Genomic DNA, 18,130 nt, shown 5'->3' with positions numbered 1-18,130 from the left:
GCCGAGTAGTGCAGTCTGCGCCGAGCACGGGCCGAGTAGTGCAGTCTGCGCCGAGCACGGGCCGAGTAGTGCAGTCTGCGCCGAGCACGGGCCGAGTAGTGCAGTCTGCGCCGAGCACGGGCCGAGTAGTGCAGTCTGCGCCGAGCACGGGCCGAGTAGTGCAGTCTGCGCAGAGCACGGGCCGAGTAGTGCAGTCTGCGTAGAGCACGGGCCGAGTAGTGCAGTCTGCGCAGAGCACGGGCCGAGTAGTGCAGTCTGCGCCGAGCACGGGCCGAGTAGTGCAGTCTGCGCCGAGCACGGGCCGAGTAGTGCAGTCTGCGCCGAGCACGGGCCGAGTAGTGCAGTCTGCGCCGAGCACGGGCCGAGTAGTGCAGTCTGCGCCGAGCACGGGCCGAGTAGTGCAGTCTGCGCCGAGCACGGGCCGAGTAGTGCAGTCTGCGTAGAGCACGGGCCGAGTAGTGCAGTCTGCGCAGAGTACGGGCCGAGTAGTGCAGTCTGCGCAGAGTACGGGCCGAGTAGTGCAGTCTGCGTAGAGTACGGGCCGAGTAGTGCAGTCTGCGTAGAGTACGGGCCGAGTAGTGCAGTCTGCGTAGAGTACGGGCTGAGTAGTGCAGTCTGTGTAGAGTACGGGCTGAGTAGTGCAGTCTGTGTAGAGTACAGGCTGAGTAGTGCAGTCTGTGTAGAGTACAGGCTGAGTAGTGCAGTCTGTGTAGAGTACAGGCTGAGTAGTGCAGTCTGTGTAGAGTACAGGCTGAGTAGTGCAGTCTGTGTAGAGTACAGGCTGAGTAGTGCAGTCTGTGTAGAGTACAGGCTGAGTAGTGCAGTCTGTGTAGAGTACAGGCTGAGTAGTGCAGTCTGTGTAGAGTACAGGCTGAGTAGTGCAGTCTGTGTAGAGTACAGGCTGAGTAGTGCAGTCTGTGTAGAGTACAGGCTGAGTAGTGCAGTCTGTGTAGAGTACAGGCTGAGTAGTGCAGTCTGTGTAGAGTACGGGCTGAGTAGTGCAGTCTGTGTAGAGTACGGGCTGAGTAGTGCAGTCTGTGTAGAGTACGGGCTGAGTAGTGCAGTCTGTGTAGAGTACGGGCTGAGTAGTGCAGTCTGTGTAGAGTACGGGCTGAGTAGTGCAGTCTGTGTAGAGTACGGGCTGAGTAGTGCAGTCTGTGTAGAGTACGGGCTGAGTAGTGCAGTCTGTGTAGAGTACGGGCTGAGTAGTGCAGTCTGTGTAGAGTACAGTCTGTGTAGAGTACGGGCTGAGTAGTGCAGTCTGTGTAGAGTACGGGCTGAGTAGTGCAGTCTGTGTAGAGTACGGGCTGAGTAGTGCAGTCTGTGTAGAGTACGGGCTGAGTAGTGCAGTCTGTGTAGAGTACGGGCTGAGTAGTGCAGTCTGTGTAGAGTACGGGCTGAGTAGTGCAGTCTGTGTAGAGTACGGGCTGAGTAGTGCAGTCTGTGTAGAGTACGGGCTGAGTAGTGCAGTCTGTGTAGAGTACGGGCTGAGTAGTGCAGTCTGTGTAGAGTACGGGCTGAGCAGTGCAGTCTGTGTAGAGTACGGGCTGAGTAGTGCAGTCTGTGTAGAGTACGGGCTGAGTAGTGCAGTCTGTGTAGAGTACGGGCTGAGTAGTGCAGTCTGTGTAGAGTACGGGCTGAGTAGTGCAGTCTGTGTAGAGTACGGGCTGAGTAGTGCAGTCTGTGTAGAGTACGGGCTGAGTAGTGCAGTCTGTGTAGAGTACGGGCTGAGTAGTGCAGTCTGTGTAGAGTACGGGCTGAGTAGTGCAGTCTGTGTAGAGTACAGGCTGAGTAGTGCAGCCTGTGTAGAGTACGGGCTGAGCAGTGCAGTCTGTGTAGAGTACGGGCTGAGCAGTGCAGTCTGTGTAGAGTACGGGCTGAGTAGTGCAGTCTGTGTAGAGTACGGGCTGAGCAGTGCAGTCTGTGTAGACTACAGGCTGAGTAGTGCAGTCTGTGTAGAGTACAGTCTGTGTAGAGTACAGGCTGAGTAGTGCAGTCTGTGTAGAGTACGGGCTGAGCAGTGCAGTCTGTGTAGAGTACAGGCTGAGTAGTGCAGTCTGTGTAGAGTACGGGCTGAGTAGTGCAGTCTGTGTAGAGTACGGGCTGAGTAGTGCAGTCTGTGTAGAGTACAGGCTGAGTAGTGCAGTCTGTGTAGAGTACAGGCTGAGTAGTGCAGTCTGTGTAGAGTACAGGCTGAGTAGTGCAGTCTGTGTAGAGTACAGGCTGAGTAGTGCAGTCTGTGTAGAGTACAGGCTGAGTAGTGCAGTCTGTGTAGAGTACAGGCTGAGTAGTGCAGTCTGTGTAGAGTACAGGCTGAGTAGTGCAGTCTGTGTAGAGTACAGGCTGAGTAGTGCAGTCTGTGTAGAGTACAGGCTGAGTAGTGCAGTCTGTGTAGAGTACAGGCTGAGTAGTGCAGTCTGTGTAGAGTACAGGCTGAGTAGTGCAGTCTGTGTAGAGTACAGGCTGAGTAGTGCAGTCTGTGTAGAGTACAGGCTGAGTAGTGCAGTCTGTGTAGAGTACGGGCTGAGTAGTGCAGTCTGTGTAGAGTACGGGCTGAGTAGTGCAGTCTGTGTAGAGTACGGGCTGAGTAGTGCAGTCTGTGTAGAGTACGGGCTGAGTAGTGCAGTCTGTGTAGAGTACGGGCTGAGTAGTGCAGTCTGTGTAGAGTACGGGCTGAGTAGTGCAGTCTGTGTAGAGTACAGTCTGAGTAGAGTACGGGCTGAGTAGTGCAGTCTGTGTAGAGTACGGGCTGAGTAGTGTAGTCTGTGTAGAGTACGGGCTGAGTAGTGCAGTCTGTGTAGAGTACGGGCTGAGTAGTGCAGTCTGTGTAGAGTACGGGCTGAGTAGTGCAGTCTGTGTAGAGTACGGGCTGAGTAGTGCAGTCTGTGTAGAGTACGGGCTGAGCAGTGCAGTCTGTGTAGAGTACGGGCTGAGTAGTGCAGTCTGTGTAGAGTACGGGCTGAGTAGTGCAGTCTGTGTAGAGTACGGGCTGAGTAGTGCAGTCTGTGTAGAGTACGGGCTGAGTAGTGCAGTCTGTGTAGAGTACGGGCTGAGTAGTGCAGTCTGTGTAGAGTACGGGCTGAGTAGTGCAGTCTGTGTAGAGTACAGGCTGAGTAGTGCAGCCTGTGTAGAGTACGGGCTGAGCAGTGCAGTCTGTGTAGAGTACGGGCTGAGTAGTGCAGTCTGTGTAGAGTACGGGCTGAGCAGTGCAGTCTGTGTAGAGTACAGGCTGAGTAGTGCAGTCTGTGTAGAGTACAGTCTGTGTAGAGTACAGGCTGAGTAGTGCAGTCTGTGTAGAGTACGGGCTGAGTAGTGCAGTCTGTGTAGAGTACGGGCTGAGCAGTGCAGTCTGTGTAGAGTACAGGCTGAGTAGTGCAGTCTGTGTAGAGTACAGTCTGTGTAGAGTACAGGCTGAGTAGTGCAGTCTGTGTAGAGTACGGGCACTCACGCAGCTTAGAGGGAACATTGTTAATAGGTAGTACTACTGATAATAGTCACAGGTACCCCAGGAGCTGAGCAGGATTTGTTTGATCTCTGCTGCTGGGAAAATAAAGACACTGTGTAGGCTACTCTGTGTCGGAAGTGAGGTATTAATCCGCTGTCAATAGGCATTGGCTGAGAGAACGATCCACTGTCAATAGGCATTGGCTGAGAGAACGATCCACTGTCAATAGGCATTGGCTGAGAGAACGATCCACTGTCAATAGGCATTGGCTGAGAGAACGATCCACTGTCAATAGGCATTGGCTGAGAGAACGATCCACTGTCAATAGGCATTGGCTGAGAGAACGATCCACTGTCAATAGGCATTGGCTGAGAGAACAATCCACTGTCAATAGGCATTGGCTGAGAGAACGATCCACTGTCAATAGGCCTTGATTGGCTGACGGGAAAATATGAAGGGGTAATAAAGAGATATTCAGTACATAAAGAAAGCAGCTAACGATAAACCTAAGAGTTAACTCAACTCACACATCATTGAACTCCTCCAGACTAGTAGCAGGTGTGAAAACATCTAGAAGGCCGATCACCTGAAATACAGAAAGGCCAATGGTCAAGTTAATAACGCAACAAGGAACGAGGACTGTATCAGCTCTCCCAATGACTTCATGACTCCACAAGAAGTTGGTTTCAGCAGAGAGGAGCATCGGAGAGCATTGGAACTAGAACAATAGAATACTTCAACCAACATCTTCATACAGTTGATATCTCAGTAAGCAGTACAGTTGTATTCAGTAATATGATTCATGTAGCCAACAGTTCTGCTGCTTTTAAAAGAGGAGAGAGCGAGACGGACAGGAGAGAGAGAGAGACGGATAAGAGAGCGAGAGAGAGACGGACTAGCGAGACAGAGAGATGGATAAGAGAGAGCGACAGAGAGACGGATAAGAGAGAGCGAGCCAGGAGAGCGTGCGAGATGGACAGGAGAGCGAGCGAGAAAGAGAGACGGATAAGAGAGCGAGACAGAGAGACAGACGAGCGAGACAGAGACGGATAAGAGAGCGAGACAGAGACAGACAGCGAGACAGAGAGACAGACAGAGACAGCGAGGGCAATAGAAGACTGAAACCAACATCATCCTAGAGATAATATTCAAACAGTTACATAATGATTCATGCAGTTACATAATGATTCAAACAGTTACATAATGATTCAAGCAGTTACATAATGATTCAAGCAGTTACATAATGATTCATGCAGTTACATAATGATTCAAACAGTTACATAATGATTCAAACAGTTACATAATGATTCAAACAGTTACATAATGATTCAAGCAGTTACATAATGATTCAAGCAGTTACATAATGATTCAAGCAGTTACATAATGATTCAAGCAGTTACATAATGATTCAAGCAGTTACATAATGATTCATGCAGTTACATAATGATTCAAGCAGTTACATAATGATTCATGCAGTTACATAATGATTCATGCAGTTACATAATGATTCAAGCAGTTACATAATGATTCAAGCAGTTACATAATGATTCAAGCAGTTACATAATGATTCAAGCAGTTACATAATGATTCAAGCAGTTACATAATGATTCAAGCAGTTACATAATGATTCAAGCAGTTACATAATGATTCAAGCAGTTACATAATGATTCATGCAGCAAACAGCTTTGTGAAGCTTTTGAGACAAAACTCACATTCTCATGCTTCATGTGCTTGAGCAGCCGTAGCTCTCTGTAGGTTCTCTTGGCGTGGATAAAGGACTGGAAAGGCCGGGAGAGCTTCTTCACAGCGATCTTCATACCCGTCTTCTGATCGTACGACGAGCTGGAGGAGAAAACAAAAAACAGATTATTTCAACTACAAGAGTTGGATATTAGTCAACATTACCTAACAGAGCTGCACCCATTCTTCTTCAATACAAGTACTGATAGGTTAGTTCAAAGTACGGATCTAATAGAAATCAGCGTTGTGACAAAAAGTTACGCACACGAACCGTAGGCCGAGAGAACGATCCACTGTCAATAGGCATTGGCCGAGAGAACGATCCACTGTCAATAGGCATTGGCCGAGAGAACGATCCACTGTCAATAGGCATTGGCCGAGAGAACGATCCACTGTCAATAGGCATTGGCCGAGAGAACGATCCACTGTGAATAGGCATTGGCCGAGAGAACGATCCACTGTCAATAGGCATTGGCCGAGAGAACGATCCACTGTCAATAGGCATTGGCCGAGAGAACGATCCACTGTCAATAGGCATTGGCCGAGAGAACGATCCACTGTCAATAGGCATTGGCCGAGAGAACGATCCACTGTGAATAGGCATTGGCCGAGAGAACGATCCACTGTCAATAGGCATTGGCCGAGAGAACGATCCACTGTCAATAGGCATTGGCCGAGAGAACGATCCACTGTCAATAGGCATTGGCCGAGAGAACGATCCACTGTCAATAGGCATTGGCCGAGAGAACGATCCACTGTCAATAGGCATTGGCCGAGAGAACGATCCACTGTCAATAGGCATTGGCCGAGAGAACGATCCACTGTCAATAGGCATTGGCCGAGAGAACGATCCACTGTCAATAGGCATTGGCCGAGAGAACGATCCACTGTCAATAGGCATTGGCCGAGAGAACGATCCACTGTCAATAGGCATTGGCCGAGAGAACGATCCACTGTCAATAGGCATTGGCCGAGAGAACGATCCACTGTCAATAGGCATTGGCCGAGAGAACGATCCACTGTCAATAGGCATTGGCCGAGAGAACGATCCACTGTCAATAGGCATTGGCCGAGAGAACGATCCACTGTCAATAGGCATTGGCCGAGAGAACGATCCACTGTCAATAGGCATTGGCCGAGAGAACGATCCACTGTCAATAGGCATTGGCCGAGAGAACGATCCACTGTCAATAGGCATTGGCTGAGAGAACGATCCACTGTCAATAGGCATTGGCTGAGAGAACGATCCACTGCCAATAGGCATTGGCCGAGAGAACGATCCACTGTCAATAGGCATTGGCTGAGAGAACGATCCACTGTCAATAGGCATTGGCTGAGAGAACGATCCACTGCCAATAGGCATTGGCCGAGAGAACGATCCACTGTCAATAGGCATTGTCTGACAGGAAAATATAAAGGAAAACAGCTAACGATAAACATAAGAGTTAACTTAACTCACAAATAGGTGTCGTCCTGAAGCAAGTTGCTGCAGCCAGGCTGTCATTTTACAAGACACAGGGGGAAAAAACATTTAAAGGGGCCCGATATTTGCATGAAACCAGATGAAGTGACGCAAGAGGTGGTGAAGTGAGAAGGAAAACGAGACGTCAGCAGAAGTGAAAAGGTAATCTCTCAGCAGACTGAGGCTATCCCCCAAACGGCACGACCTTTAAAAGTCCACTTCATATCCATGTTGTCTGGCCATGGAGAGTCTGACTGAAAGGCTAGGGGAAGAGGAGCATTGCTAGGGAATGCTCAGTCTTTTCCTAGAGTCCTCTTGTCCTCTCTCCTGACACCCTATCAATACGCTATCAGCAAATAAAATCTAATTATATTTGTCACATGGGTCGAATACAACACCTTACATTGAAATGCTTCCTGACAAGCACTTTACCAACATCGCAGTTCAAAAAAATTGAGTTAAGAAAAGATTTACTAAATAAACTTAGAAAATAGAAATTGGAACAAAATGGCAGAGGATCAACGTAAATAGTCTGGGTGGCAATTTGATTAATTGTTCAGCAGTCTTATGGCTTGGGGGTAGAAGCTGTTAAGGAGCTTTTTGGTCCTAGACTTGGCGCTCCGGTACCGCTTGCCGTGCGGTAGCAGAGAGAACAGTCTATGATTTGGTGACTGGAGGATTTGACAATTTTTTGGCCCTTCTTCTGACACCGCTTTGTATATACAGTTGAAGTCGGAAGTTTACATACACTTAAATTGAAGTCATTACAACTCGTTTTTCAACGAATCCACAAATTTCTTGTAAACAAACTATAGTTTTTGGCAAGTCGATTAGGACATCTACTTTGTGCATGACACAAGCAATTTTTCCAACAATTGTTTACAGACAGATTATTTCACTGTATCACAATTCCAGTGGGTCAGACGTTTACATACACTAAATTGACTGACTTTAAACAACTTGGAAAATTCCAGAAAATTATGTCATGGCTTTAGAAGCTTCTGATAGGCTAATTGATATTTTTTTAGTCAATTGGAGGTGTGCCTGTGGATGTATTTCAAGGCCTACCTTCAAACTCAGTGCCTCTTTGCTTGACATCATGGAAAAATCTAAAGAAAAAAGTGCAAATCAATCCCAGAACAACAGCAAAGGACCTTGTGAAGATGCTGGAGGAAACAGGTACAAAAGTACCTATATCCACAGGAAAACAAGCCCTATATTGACATAACCTTGAAAGACAGCTCAGCGAGGAAGAAGCCACTGCTCCAAAACCACCATAAAAAAAGCCAGACTACGGTTTGCAACTGCACATGGGGACAAATATAGTACTTTTTGGAGAAATGCCCTCTGGTCTGATGAAACAAAAATATAACTATTTGGCCATAATGACTATCGTTATGTTTGGAGGAAAAAGAACACCATACCAAACATGAAGCACGGGGGTGGCAGCATCATATTGTGGGGGTGCTTTGCTGCAGGAGGGACTGGTGCACTTCATAAAATAGACGGCATCATGAGGAAAATTATGTGGATATATCGAAGCAAAATCTCAAAAAATCAGTCAGGAAGTTAAAGCTTGGTCGCAAAAGGGTCTTCCAACTAGAAAATGCCCCCAAGCATACTTCCAAAGTTGTGGCAAATTGGCAAAAAAGTCAAGGAATTGGAGTGGCCATCACAAAGCCCTGACCTCAACCCTATAGAAAATTTGTTGGCAGAACAGAAAAAGCATGTGTCAGCAAGGAGGCCTACAAACTGACTCAGTTACACCAATTCTGTCAGGAGGAATGGGCCAAAATTCACCCAACTTATTGTGGGAAGCTTGTGGAAGGCTACCCGAAACATTTTACCCAAGTTAAACAATGTAGAGGCAATGCTACCAAATACTTGAGTGTATGTAAACTTCTGACCCACTGGGAATGTGATAAAATAAATAATAGCTGAAATGAATAATTCTCTATTATTCTGACATTTCACATTCTTAAAATAAAGTGGTGATCCTAACTGACCTAAGACAGGGAATTTTTAATATGATTAAATGTCAGGAATTGTGAAAAAATGTTGTTTAAATGTATTTGGCTAAGGTGTATGTAAACTTCTGACTTCAACTGTAGCTCCTGGATGCCAGGAAGCTTGGCCCCAGTGCTGTAGGCACTACCCTCTGTAGCTCTTTACGGTCAGATTCCAAGCAGTTACCATACCAGGCGGTGATGCAACCGGCCAGGATGCTCTAGATGGTGCAGCTGTAGAACTTTGAGTATCTGGGGAACCATGCCAAATCTCTTCACAACTGTCTTTTGTGTTTGGACCATGATAGTTCATTGGTGATGTGGACACCAAGGACCTTGAAACTCTCAACCCGCTCCACTTCAATACGATGTTAAACGGGGGCCTGACGGCCCTCCTTTTCCTATAGTCAACGATCAGCTCCTTTGTCTTGCTCACGTTGAGTGAGGTTGTTGTCCTGGCACCAAACTGCCAGGTCTCCACCTCCCTATAGGCCGTCTCATCGTTGTCGGTGATCAGGCCTACCACCGTTGTGTCGTCAGCAAACTTAATGGTGTTGGAGTCGTGCTTGGCCACACAGTCGTGGGTGAACAAGGAGTATAGAAGGGGACTAAGCACGCACCCCTGAGGGGCCCCAGTGTTGAGGATCAGCGTGGCAGATGTGTTGTTGCGTTAGAGGGAAGTGAGGAAAGCATTGGAGGAGACAAACACCTTGGATCTCATCTTGGATCTTCTCCTCCAATGACTGGCTGCATCATTGCTTGTTATGGCAATAGCACCGCCCTCGATCGTAAAGCGCTACAGAGAGTTGTGCCGACAGCCCAGTACATCACTGGGACCTATATCAGGCGTGAAAAGAAGGGCCGGAAAATCAGCAAAGACCCCAACCACCCAAGCCATAGAATATTTTCTCTGCTGCAGCACGGGAAAAGGTACCGATGCATAATATCTGACACCAACAGGCTCTTGAACAACTTCTATCCCCAAGCAATACGACTGATAAATAGCTAATCAAATATCTAAAACGGACCAAGTTAACCTTGTATCTTTATTGACCTTTCACTATGCACAGTGCACACCCTACACACTCACGTCACTCCAACACACACACCCGCTCCATCATTTGCTCACTCACACATAATATGCACATACATTTATACTGACTCGACACACCCGCACACCCACTCACATGCAAACTGCTGCTACTCTGTTTACCTTCTATCCTGTTGCCTAGTTACCTTACCCCTATGCATATCTATCTCTATCACACTAGTATCCCTGCACATGTAAATATGGTATTGGAACTGACCTTTTAAATATTTCCTGTACATAGTATGCTTACTTTATCATGCACTTCATATTTCTTAATTCTTGTGTGCTTTTTTCTAGTAATACATTGTTATTGATTATTGCATTGTTGGGTTTTGATTTGGCAAGAAAGTCATTTCACTGTACTTGTGTATGTGACATTAAAAAAGTTGAAACAATGCTCTCCTCTATTCCTGACGTATTGAAGATGGCAAGGAGAGGGAAGACCTGAGGAATCGAGTATAATACCTTTGAGATTCACCCTGGCTGACTGACAGACCGGGAGGGAAGTCTCCCACTCACTTCCTCTCTCTTTGAATCTCTCCTAACCACAGTCATGAGCAGTCAGCTGCCAGCCTGGATCCGTTTGGTCTCTCTTGTCAAATCTATTGCGGTCATTGACAATTCCACAGGGAGTTGGCAAGAGAGCCAAAACTGTTGTACACCCTCACAGAGCAGAGGTGAATAATTGTTTGTGATGAAATAGTTGCAAGACCAAGGAGGTCCGGAGTCCCCCGGGCCACACCAAACAAACATTTAGATAAAGTTGTATGCATGTGAGCTGTGGTGCACACATTAAGGAGGTAATCCTTCTGAATATAAAGCAAATGATTTATGTACTATAAAATGTCCCCTGGTCTGATATCCAGTTCCCTTTTTAACCCAAAAGTAATCCCGCCATAAAAAAAAATCTGCCCACTGCCTAGCAGCAGCACAGCAGTCTCTTCCTGCTCTGGGGAGAACAACAACAACTATATGTTTACTCAGACACCAACCCAGCAGATGATACTAATAACATACAGGGTACTACCCGGGTAATACAGGGTACTACTCGGGTAATACAGGGTACTACTCGGGTAATACAGGGTACTACTCGGGTAATACTCGGGTAATACAGGGTACTACTAGGCCCATTTTCATTAACTAAAGGTTAAGGAAACCTCTGAATATATGATACTTGAAGGATTACCCTGTCCTGGTGTTACCTAGCAGCAGAAGTATTACAGGAGCCTGTATTGGAGCAATACAAACTAGAGTTGTATGTATGTGAGCTGTGGTGCACACATTAAGGAGGTAATCCTTCTGAATATAAAGCAAATGTTTTATGTACTATAAAATGTCCCTTGGTCTGATATCCAGTTCCCTTTTTAACCCAAAAGTAATCCCGCCATCAAGTAGCAGCACAGCAGTCACTTCCTGCTCTGGGGAGAACAACAACAACTATATGTTTACTCAGACACCAACCCAGCAGATGATACTAATACAGGGTACTACCCGGGTAATACAGGGTACTACCCGGGTAATACAGGGTACTACTCTGGTAGTACAGAGTACTACTCGGGTAGTACAGGGTACTACTAGGCCCATTTTCATTAACTAAAGGTTAAGGAAACCTCTGAATATATGATACTTGAAGGATTACCCTGTCCTGTTGTTGCCTAGCAGCAGAAGTATTACAGGAGCCTGTATTGGAGCAAAACAAACTAGGCTAACATGACAATGGAGTTGGCAAAAGCACTAGCAGATGTGGGACCAGGCAAGTACTTCACTAAAAGTGGATTCAAACGGGAAAACATAGATGTCAAAAGTGGGGGAAAAAAAGGGCAAGAGGTTAATAATTTGCAGTCAATGTCCTTCATACAGAAACACACACCATATCTTGTTTCCTCAACTAAGGAACACGTAAAGACTGACAGACCCTATCCCCTTTCTTCAACATCTAAGGAGCAAGTCCAGACAGTAAACCAGTGAGCTATGTATCCCGGTAAGAATAATTAGTCCTATTCTGGGCCTATGAGTCATCATAACATCACTCTGAGGAGGTTTAACAACAGATGTAATTAGCTACTTCAGTTGCGGCAAGTTCCACTAAAGAGCTGCCAACTTTGGGTTGAAAATGCATCTGTGGCCCAACCCGCTGGATAAAGTATTAAATAACATAACAGAAAGTACACGAACCCAATTACCGATACGACCACACGGAGTACTTTACAACTATCTTTGTGGCTATCAATTTGCATAATATTTCCATAGGTTTAATACGTTTAAAATGTAATGTTGCTATTCGGATAAAGCTATACAAGTACCTGGCTACATTTAAATCGTGCACGTACTCTAGCCAACTTTGTAGATAGGGAACTTGCAGCATTTCACATGGCAATTTTTTTCTCTAAATGTTGAGTCTAGTTAATGTTATTCGACTGTGCGAGGACAGACTTGGTTTAGCTCGTTCGCTGTCGCTGTCACCTTTGGCGAATCCGGAGGGCCTCTACGGCCGGGCATCGGTCTATTCTGAATACACCAGCCGTGAAAACTAACTTTAGCGTCTGTCTATACAGGCCTTATAGAAATTAATGGCTACATTAGTTAGATCTACGTAGACATAATAGGACACACAAAAAAACGTGATTTACCAAACTGATCCGTAGGCCCCGGAACCGACTGGAGACAGGGTCTGGTAGCGTTCTGGTACCTCCCAAATCGTCTTGGTCACCTCCTGCCGATAAAACGTAGGTCTTTCTTTCTGCGACATTCCTGCAGAACAACCCTCAAAGTGCAAGTTGTGACTTCTCCTTTTTCTTGGTCAAAGGTGGCAGCAACTAAAGTAAGTTCGCTAACTAGTTTAAGAAAAAGCTGTTGCCTCTAGCTAACTAGTTCGTTGTGAGCGAGGTGCAAAATTCTTGAAATTCTGCACGTTTTAAGGCGGAAATAGTTTGTTGAGAATGCGTTTCTAGCTACTCCATTTGCGTTTAGGCTCCCGGGATTTCACAATGTCATCTACCCTGCGCGCCCGTTTCCCTCTGCTAAAACAACAAAATGTCGCGAGATAAACTCTAAACCTCGAGCAACTCAAAGGACAAACCAGATATTTTTTCACTGAACCTTTTTAATAAGTTTATTTAAAAGCTTAGACAAACAGTGATTTTAATGCAAATACAAATTATTTAAAGAGTCAATAAAAAAGCGTATCAAACATTTAGTAAATGGCCCCATTTCCAAATTAAATACTCACCTCCAGTATGAGTAGAAATAAGAACAAAGTCATGTTTTTCACAACATATTTTGGGAAACAGACATCATTTGGAAATGTTTTTATATAATGGCTGATAATAATGAAGAAAAAAAACACACGTCAGTAATTAATTAACCCAAATGCACAGGTTCACATGTTTCATGAAAATATACCGAAAATATTGTGGGAAATCAATCTCACCATAAAATATAAGGCACCCATTGAGACTTTTACATGGCTGCAAACTATATTACTATTGCGAGAGCATCAAATCGGTCCATGTTCGCGTCTAAACATTCAACACAATTTGGTGAGAAAAGCATTCTCCAAATGCATGGAAACATGAATTTGTTTTGATATGATCAAATACATAAAAACTTGAGGTAAAAAACATATTCTCATTATCTCTAACAAAGGTGTAAAGTAACTAAGTAAAATTACTTTGAGGTTCTACTGGATATCTGTACTTTACTATTTATATATTTTTTAACTTTTACTTTGCTACATTGGTCTTGTGTGGCTCAGTTGGTAGAGAATGGTGCTTGCAACTTTGGATTGTAGGTTCGATTCCCAAGGGGGATAAGTATGAACGTGTATGCACTCACTACTGTCACTCTGGATAAGAGTGTCTGCTAAGTGACTCAAATGTAAAGTTACAACATTTTGAGCAGGAGCTGTCCTTCCACCCATACAGGAGCCCTATCAAAGCTCTTCTCTGGCACTGCCAGGACAGAGCTCCCCCAGAAGCTAGAACAGCAAAGTCCCTGCCCGTCTTCTGAAAGCACCTGAAACCCTGCCTCTTCAAAGAGTATCGTTATTTTATTTCACCAAGTAGGCTATAATTCCCCTTGAATCCCCCCCACACAAAAAAACTTTCCTGAACCAACACTTGACTTCCCCTTCTAGCTCTGATTTTGCTGACAGCTGCATTATTGAAGAAAAGTGTACTAACTATGCCTGGTATATGTGGTTGTCACACATAGCTATCTTAAAATGACTGCACTAAACTGCAAGTCGCTCTGGATAAAAGTGTCTGCTAAATTACTAAATGTCAATGTAAAATGTACATTCCTAAAGAAAATCTGTACTTTTTAATCCCAACATTTTCCCTGACACCCAAAAGTACTTGTTACATTTTGAATGCTCAGGCAGAACAGTGTGTTGTCATCCCTACTGCCTCTGATCTGGTGCACTAACTAAACACCAATACTGCATTTGTGATGTCTGAGTGTTGTTGGAATATGCCCTAGCTGTACATAAAAAAAAGAAAATCGTGCCATCTGGCTGGCGTAATATAAGGATTTTGATGTATAGTATTTACTTTTACTTAAGTATGACAATTGAGAACTTTTTCCACAACTGTACTTAAGTATATACTGTATATGCTACTGTATTATTGATTGTTTGTGTAGCCTAGTGGGGCAGCAGTGTAACCTAGTGGTTAGAGTGTTGGACTAGCAATCAAAAGGTTGCAAGTTCCCGAGCTGACAAGGTACAAATCTGTCATTCTGCCCCTGAACAATTTTTATTTATTTTTATTTCACCTTTATTTAACCAGGTAGGCTAGTTGAGAACAAGTTCTCATTTGCAACTGCGACCTGGCCAAGATAAAGCATAGCAGTATGAGCAGACAACACAGAGTTACACATGGAGTAAACAATTAACAAGTCAATAACACAGTAGAAAACAAAGGGTGAGTCTATATACAATGTGTGCAAAAGGCATGAGGTAGGCGAATAATTACAATTTTGCAGATTAACACTGGAGTGATAAATGATCAGATGGTCATGTACAGGTAGAGATATTGGTGTGCAAAAGAGCAGAAAAGTAAATAAATAAAAACAGTATGGGGATGAGGTAGGTGAAAATGGGTGGGCTATTTACCAATAGACTATGTACAGCTGCAGCGATCGGTTAGCTGCTCAGATAGCTGATGTTTGACAAGGCAGTTAACCCACTGTTCCTAAGCCATCATTGAAAATAAGAATTTGTTCTTAACTGACTTGCCTAGTTAAATAAAGGTAAAATAAATAAAAATGTTTGTTTATTCCATGTCTAACTCTGTGTTGTTGTATGTGTCGCGCTGCTTTGCTTTATCTTGGCCAGGTTGCAGTTACAAATGAGAACTTGTTCTCAACTAGCCTACCTGGTGAAATAAAATAAAAATAAAAATATTTTTAACCAGGTACTTTTATACACGAAGTATATTACTGGGTGACATTCACGTTTACTTGAGTCATTTTCTATTAAGTTATCTTTACTTTTAATCAAGTATGACAATACTTTTTACACCACTAATCTTTAACATAGTTCTTGCAACAATCCAGAGATGTTGAGAGTTTAAACGGAGTGTTTTTGAACAAAATGTTTACTCTCTTCACCTCTCTGTAAACTTAGAAAGACATCCATCATGTTCCGGCCATTCCATTCATTCCATTGCTTGGTTTAGAATATATGCTTCTTGTCTGGTGCAAAGCAGTGAATGGAGCAACATTCATACTGTTCACCAGGTGCAACATTACAGAATGTTCCCATAGATTTGTATTGTGTAGAACAAATATGACTGTCTGTCAGGTAGAATAGAGTCCAGGAATCGTGACAGCACTATTTCATACATTTCTATATGCAACGTTCTGAAAATTTCAACACACGGAATAATAAATAGATCCCATATGTGCTCCTCCATCCAGAGGTTGAAGGAGGTTCCAGGTGCTCTTCTAGTTAGGGGAGGGATTCCCAAACTGGGGTCTACCAGAGGAGTATCATATTTCGGAGCCACGACATTAAAACGTTTGGGAATCCCTTCTCTAACTAATTTCCATCTCTGAACCTGATGATGACTTCATGGTTTGGTTTTTGCTCTGACATGCACTATCAACTATGGGACCTTATATAGACAGGTGTGTGCCTTTCCAAATATTGGTGCTTTGCTCTTTTTCAGGTTGAGAGAGTTAACATGCTGTAGTAGTCTCACACTGCCAGACGTCACACAGCAGAACCTATTCAGGTTGGGAGAGAACAGCTGGGGTCGATAAATAGAGGTTATATAGTATTAAGTTGGGATAGTACTGGTAGATAAATAGAGGTTATATAGTATTAAGTTGGGATAGTACTGGTAGATAAATAGAGGTTATATAGTATTAAGTTAGGATAGTACTGGTTCATAAATAGCGGTTATATAGTATTAAGTTGGGATAGTACTGGTAGATAAATAGAGGTTATATAGTATTAAGTTGGGATAGTACTGGTAGATAAATAGAGGTTATATAGTATTAAGTTGTGATAGTACTGGTACTCAGAACAACAATAACCACCACTAGTACATCTGGTTATATCTCTGCCTTTAAGTTTCAAAACTACTGTAACACATCTTTAACACTAAAATATGTATTTTATTTGGAAATGCAGATTGATGATGATGATACATCATTCTATACATTATATACAAAAGCATGTGCACACCCCTTCAAATGAGTGGATTTGTCTATTTCAGCCACACCCATTGCTGACAGGTGTGTACAATCGAGGACATAGCCATTTAATCTCCATAGACAAACATTTGCAGTAGAATGGCTTTACTGAAGAGCTCAGTGACTTTCAACGTGGCACCGTCATAGGATGCCACCATTCCATCAAATCAGTTTCTGCCCTCCTAGAGTTGCCCCAGTCAATTGTAAGTGCTGTTATTGTGAAGTGGAAATGTCTAGGAGCAACAACGGCTCAGCTGCGAAGTGGTAGGCCACACAAGCTCACAGAATGGGACCGCTGAGTGCTGATGCACGTAGCGTGTAAAAATGGTCTGTCCTCGTTTGCAACACTCACTATGGATGCATCAATTTGGATAAAAAGAGCCAAAGAAGGCTTTGTGAAACTTTGTGAAGCATCATCGTTGTTGAGCAGTAGGTAGACTACAAAAAACAGCTTGCAGGTCCCTCCACGCTGGAGATGATACTCAGTTGGGGTGGAGAGTTGAAATTATTCTACGACTGCTGATACAGTATCTAGCCTAACTATGAGGCACAGGATTCCACTCTAGAACCCCAAAAATAATCAAATAAATATAGGGTTTTAATTTAGTTAAATGAATGGACAGCAACATTTTGTCTATTTTACTAAAAGTCAATTTTTTGCATTAGAGAATGCTGTTTTAGCAGGCATTGCCGCACTTGACAGGTGCACGATCTCATCAGATGTATGAATTAAATGAGACTGTGTGCATTTTTATAAGGCCCAATGTTGATGAACAGAGATTCAACAACACAATTTCAGATTATAAATTTAATAGTCACATGTACAGTGCCTTCGGAAAGTATTCAGACCCCTTGACTTTTTCCCCATTTTGTTACGTTACAGCCTTATTCTGAAATGTATTAAATTAAGAATAAAATCCTCAGCAATCTACACACAATGACAAAGCGAAACTCAGGACCTCAGATGGGGCGAAGGTTCAAGTCTCGGGATGTCTTTGAGACCGGACTTGAACCCGATAGAACATCTCTGGAGAGACCTGAAAATAGATGTGCAACAATGCTCCCCATCTAACCTGACATAGCTTGAGAGAATCTGCAGAGAAGAATGGCAGAAACTCCCCAAAAACAGGTGTGCCTAGCTTGTAGCGCCATGCCCAAGAAGACTCAATGCTGTGATCGCTGCCAAAGGTGCTTCAACAAAGTACTGAGTATGTAAATGTAAATGTGACATTTCAGTTTTTTTTCTTCTAAACTACGCAAAAATGTCTCAACCTGTTTTTGCTTTGTCATCATGGGCTATTGTCTGTAGATTGATGAGGGGGGAAATGTAAATGAATGTAAATTGTCCAGTGGCAATTTGTATGAATTGTTCAGCAGTATAATGGCTTGGGGGTAGAAGCTGTTGAGGAGCCTTTTGGTCCTAGACTTGGCGCTCTGGCACCACTTGCTGTGCGGTAGCAGAGAAAACAGTCTATAACTTGGTTGACTGGAGTCTATGACAATTTTATGGGCATTCCTCTGACACCGCCTATTATATAGGTCCTGGATGGCAGGAAGCTTGGCCCCAGTGATGTACTGGGCCGCTCGCACTGCCCTCTGTAGTGCTACGGTCAGATGCCGAGCAGTTGCCATTCCAGGCGGTGATGCTCTCGATGGTGCAGCTGTAGAACCTTTTGAGGATCTGGGGG

At 44.2% G+C, this 18,130-nt stretch overlaps 1 protein-coding gene across 2 annotated transcripts in view; it reads right to left on the bottom strand.

Annotated features, from left to right (window-relative positions):
* Positions 1-12,747, bottom strand: part of LOC110532744 (mitogen-activated protein kinase 14A) — a 35,020-nt gene extending 22,273 nt beyond the window's left edge. For both annotated transcript variants that reach the window (XM_090185313.1, XM_090185314.1), the window contains exons 1-3: positions 12,374-12,747; positions 5,158-5,287; positions 3,973-4,031 (exon numbers count right to left, since the gene is read on the bottom strand). In XM_090185313.1, the coding sequence (XP_090041439.1) occupies positions 3,973-4,031; positions 5,158-5,287; positions 12,374-12,492 (308 nt within the window). In that variant the 5' untranslated portion in view covers positions 12,493-12,747. The remainder of the gene's footprint in view (positions 1-3,972; positions 4,032-5,157; positions 5,288-12,373) is intronic.
* Positions 12,748-18,130: the final 5,383 nt, after the last annotated feature.

Source organism: Oncorhynchus mykiss, chromosome 9, assembly GCF_057628025.1.
Source record: "Oncorhynchus mykiss isolate SJ-2025 chromosome 9, ASM5762802v1, whole genome shotgun sequence".
Classification (NCBI taxonomy): domain Eukaryota; kingdom Metazoa; phylum Chordata; class Actinopteri; order Salmoniformes; family Salmonidae; genus Oncorhynchus; species Oncorhynchus mykiss.
This window is presented reverse-complemented; position numbering and strand designations above follow the sequence as displayed.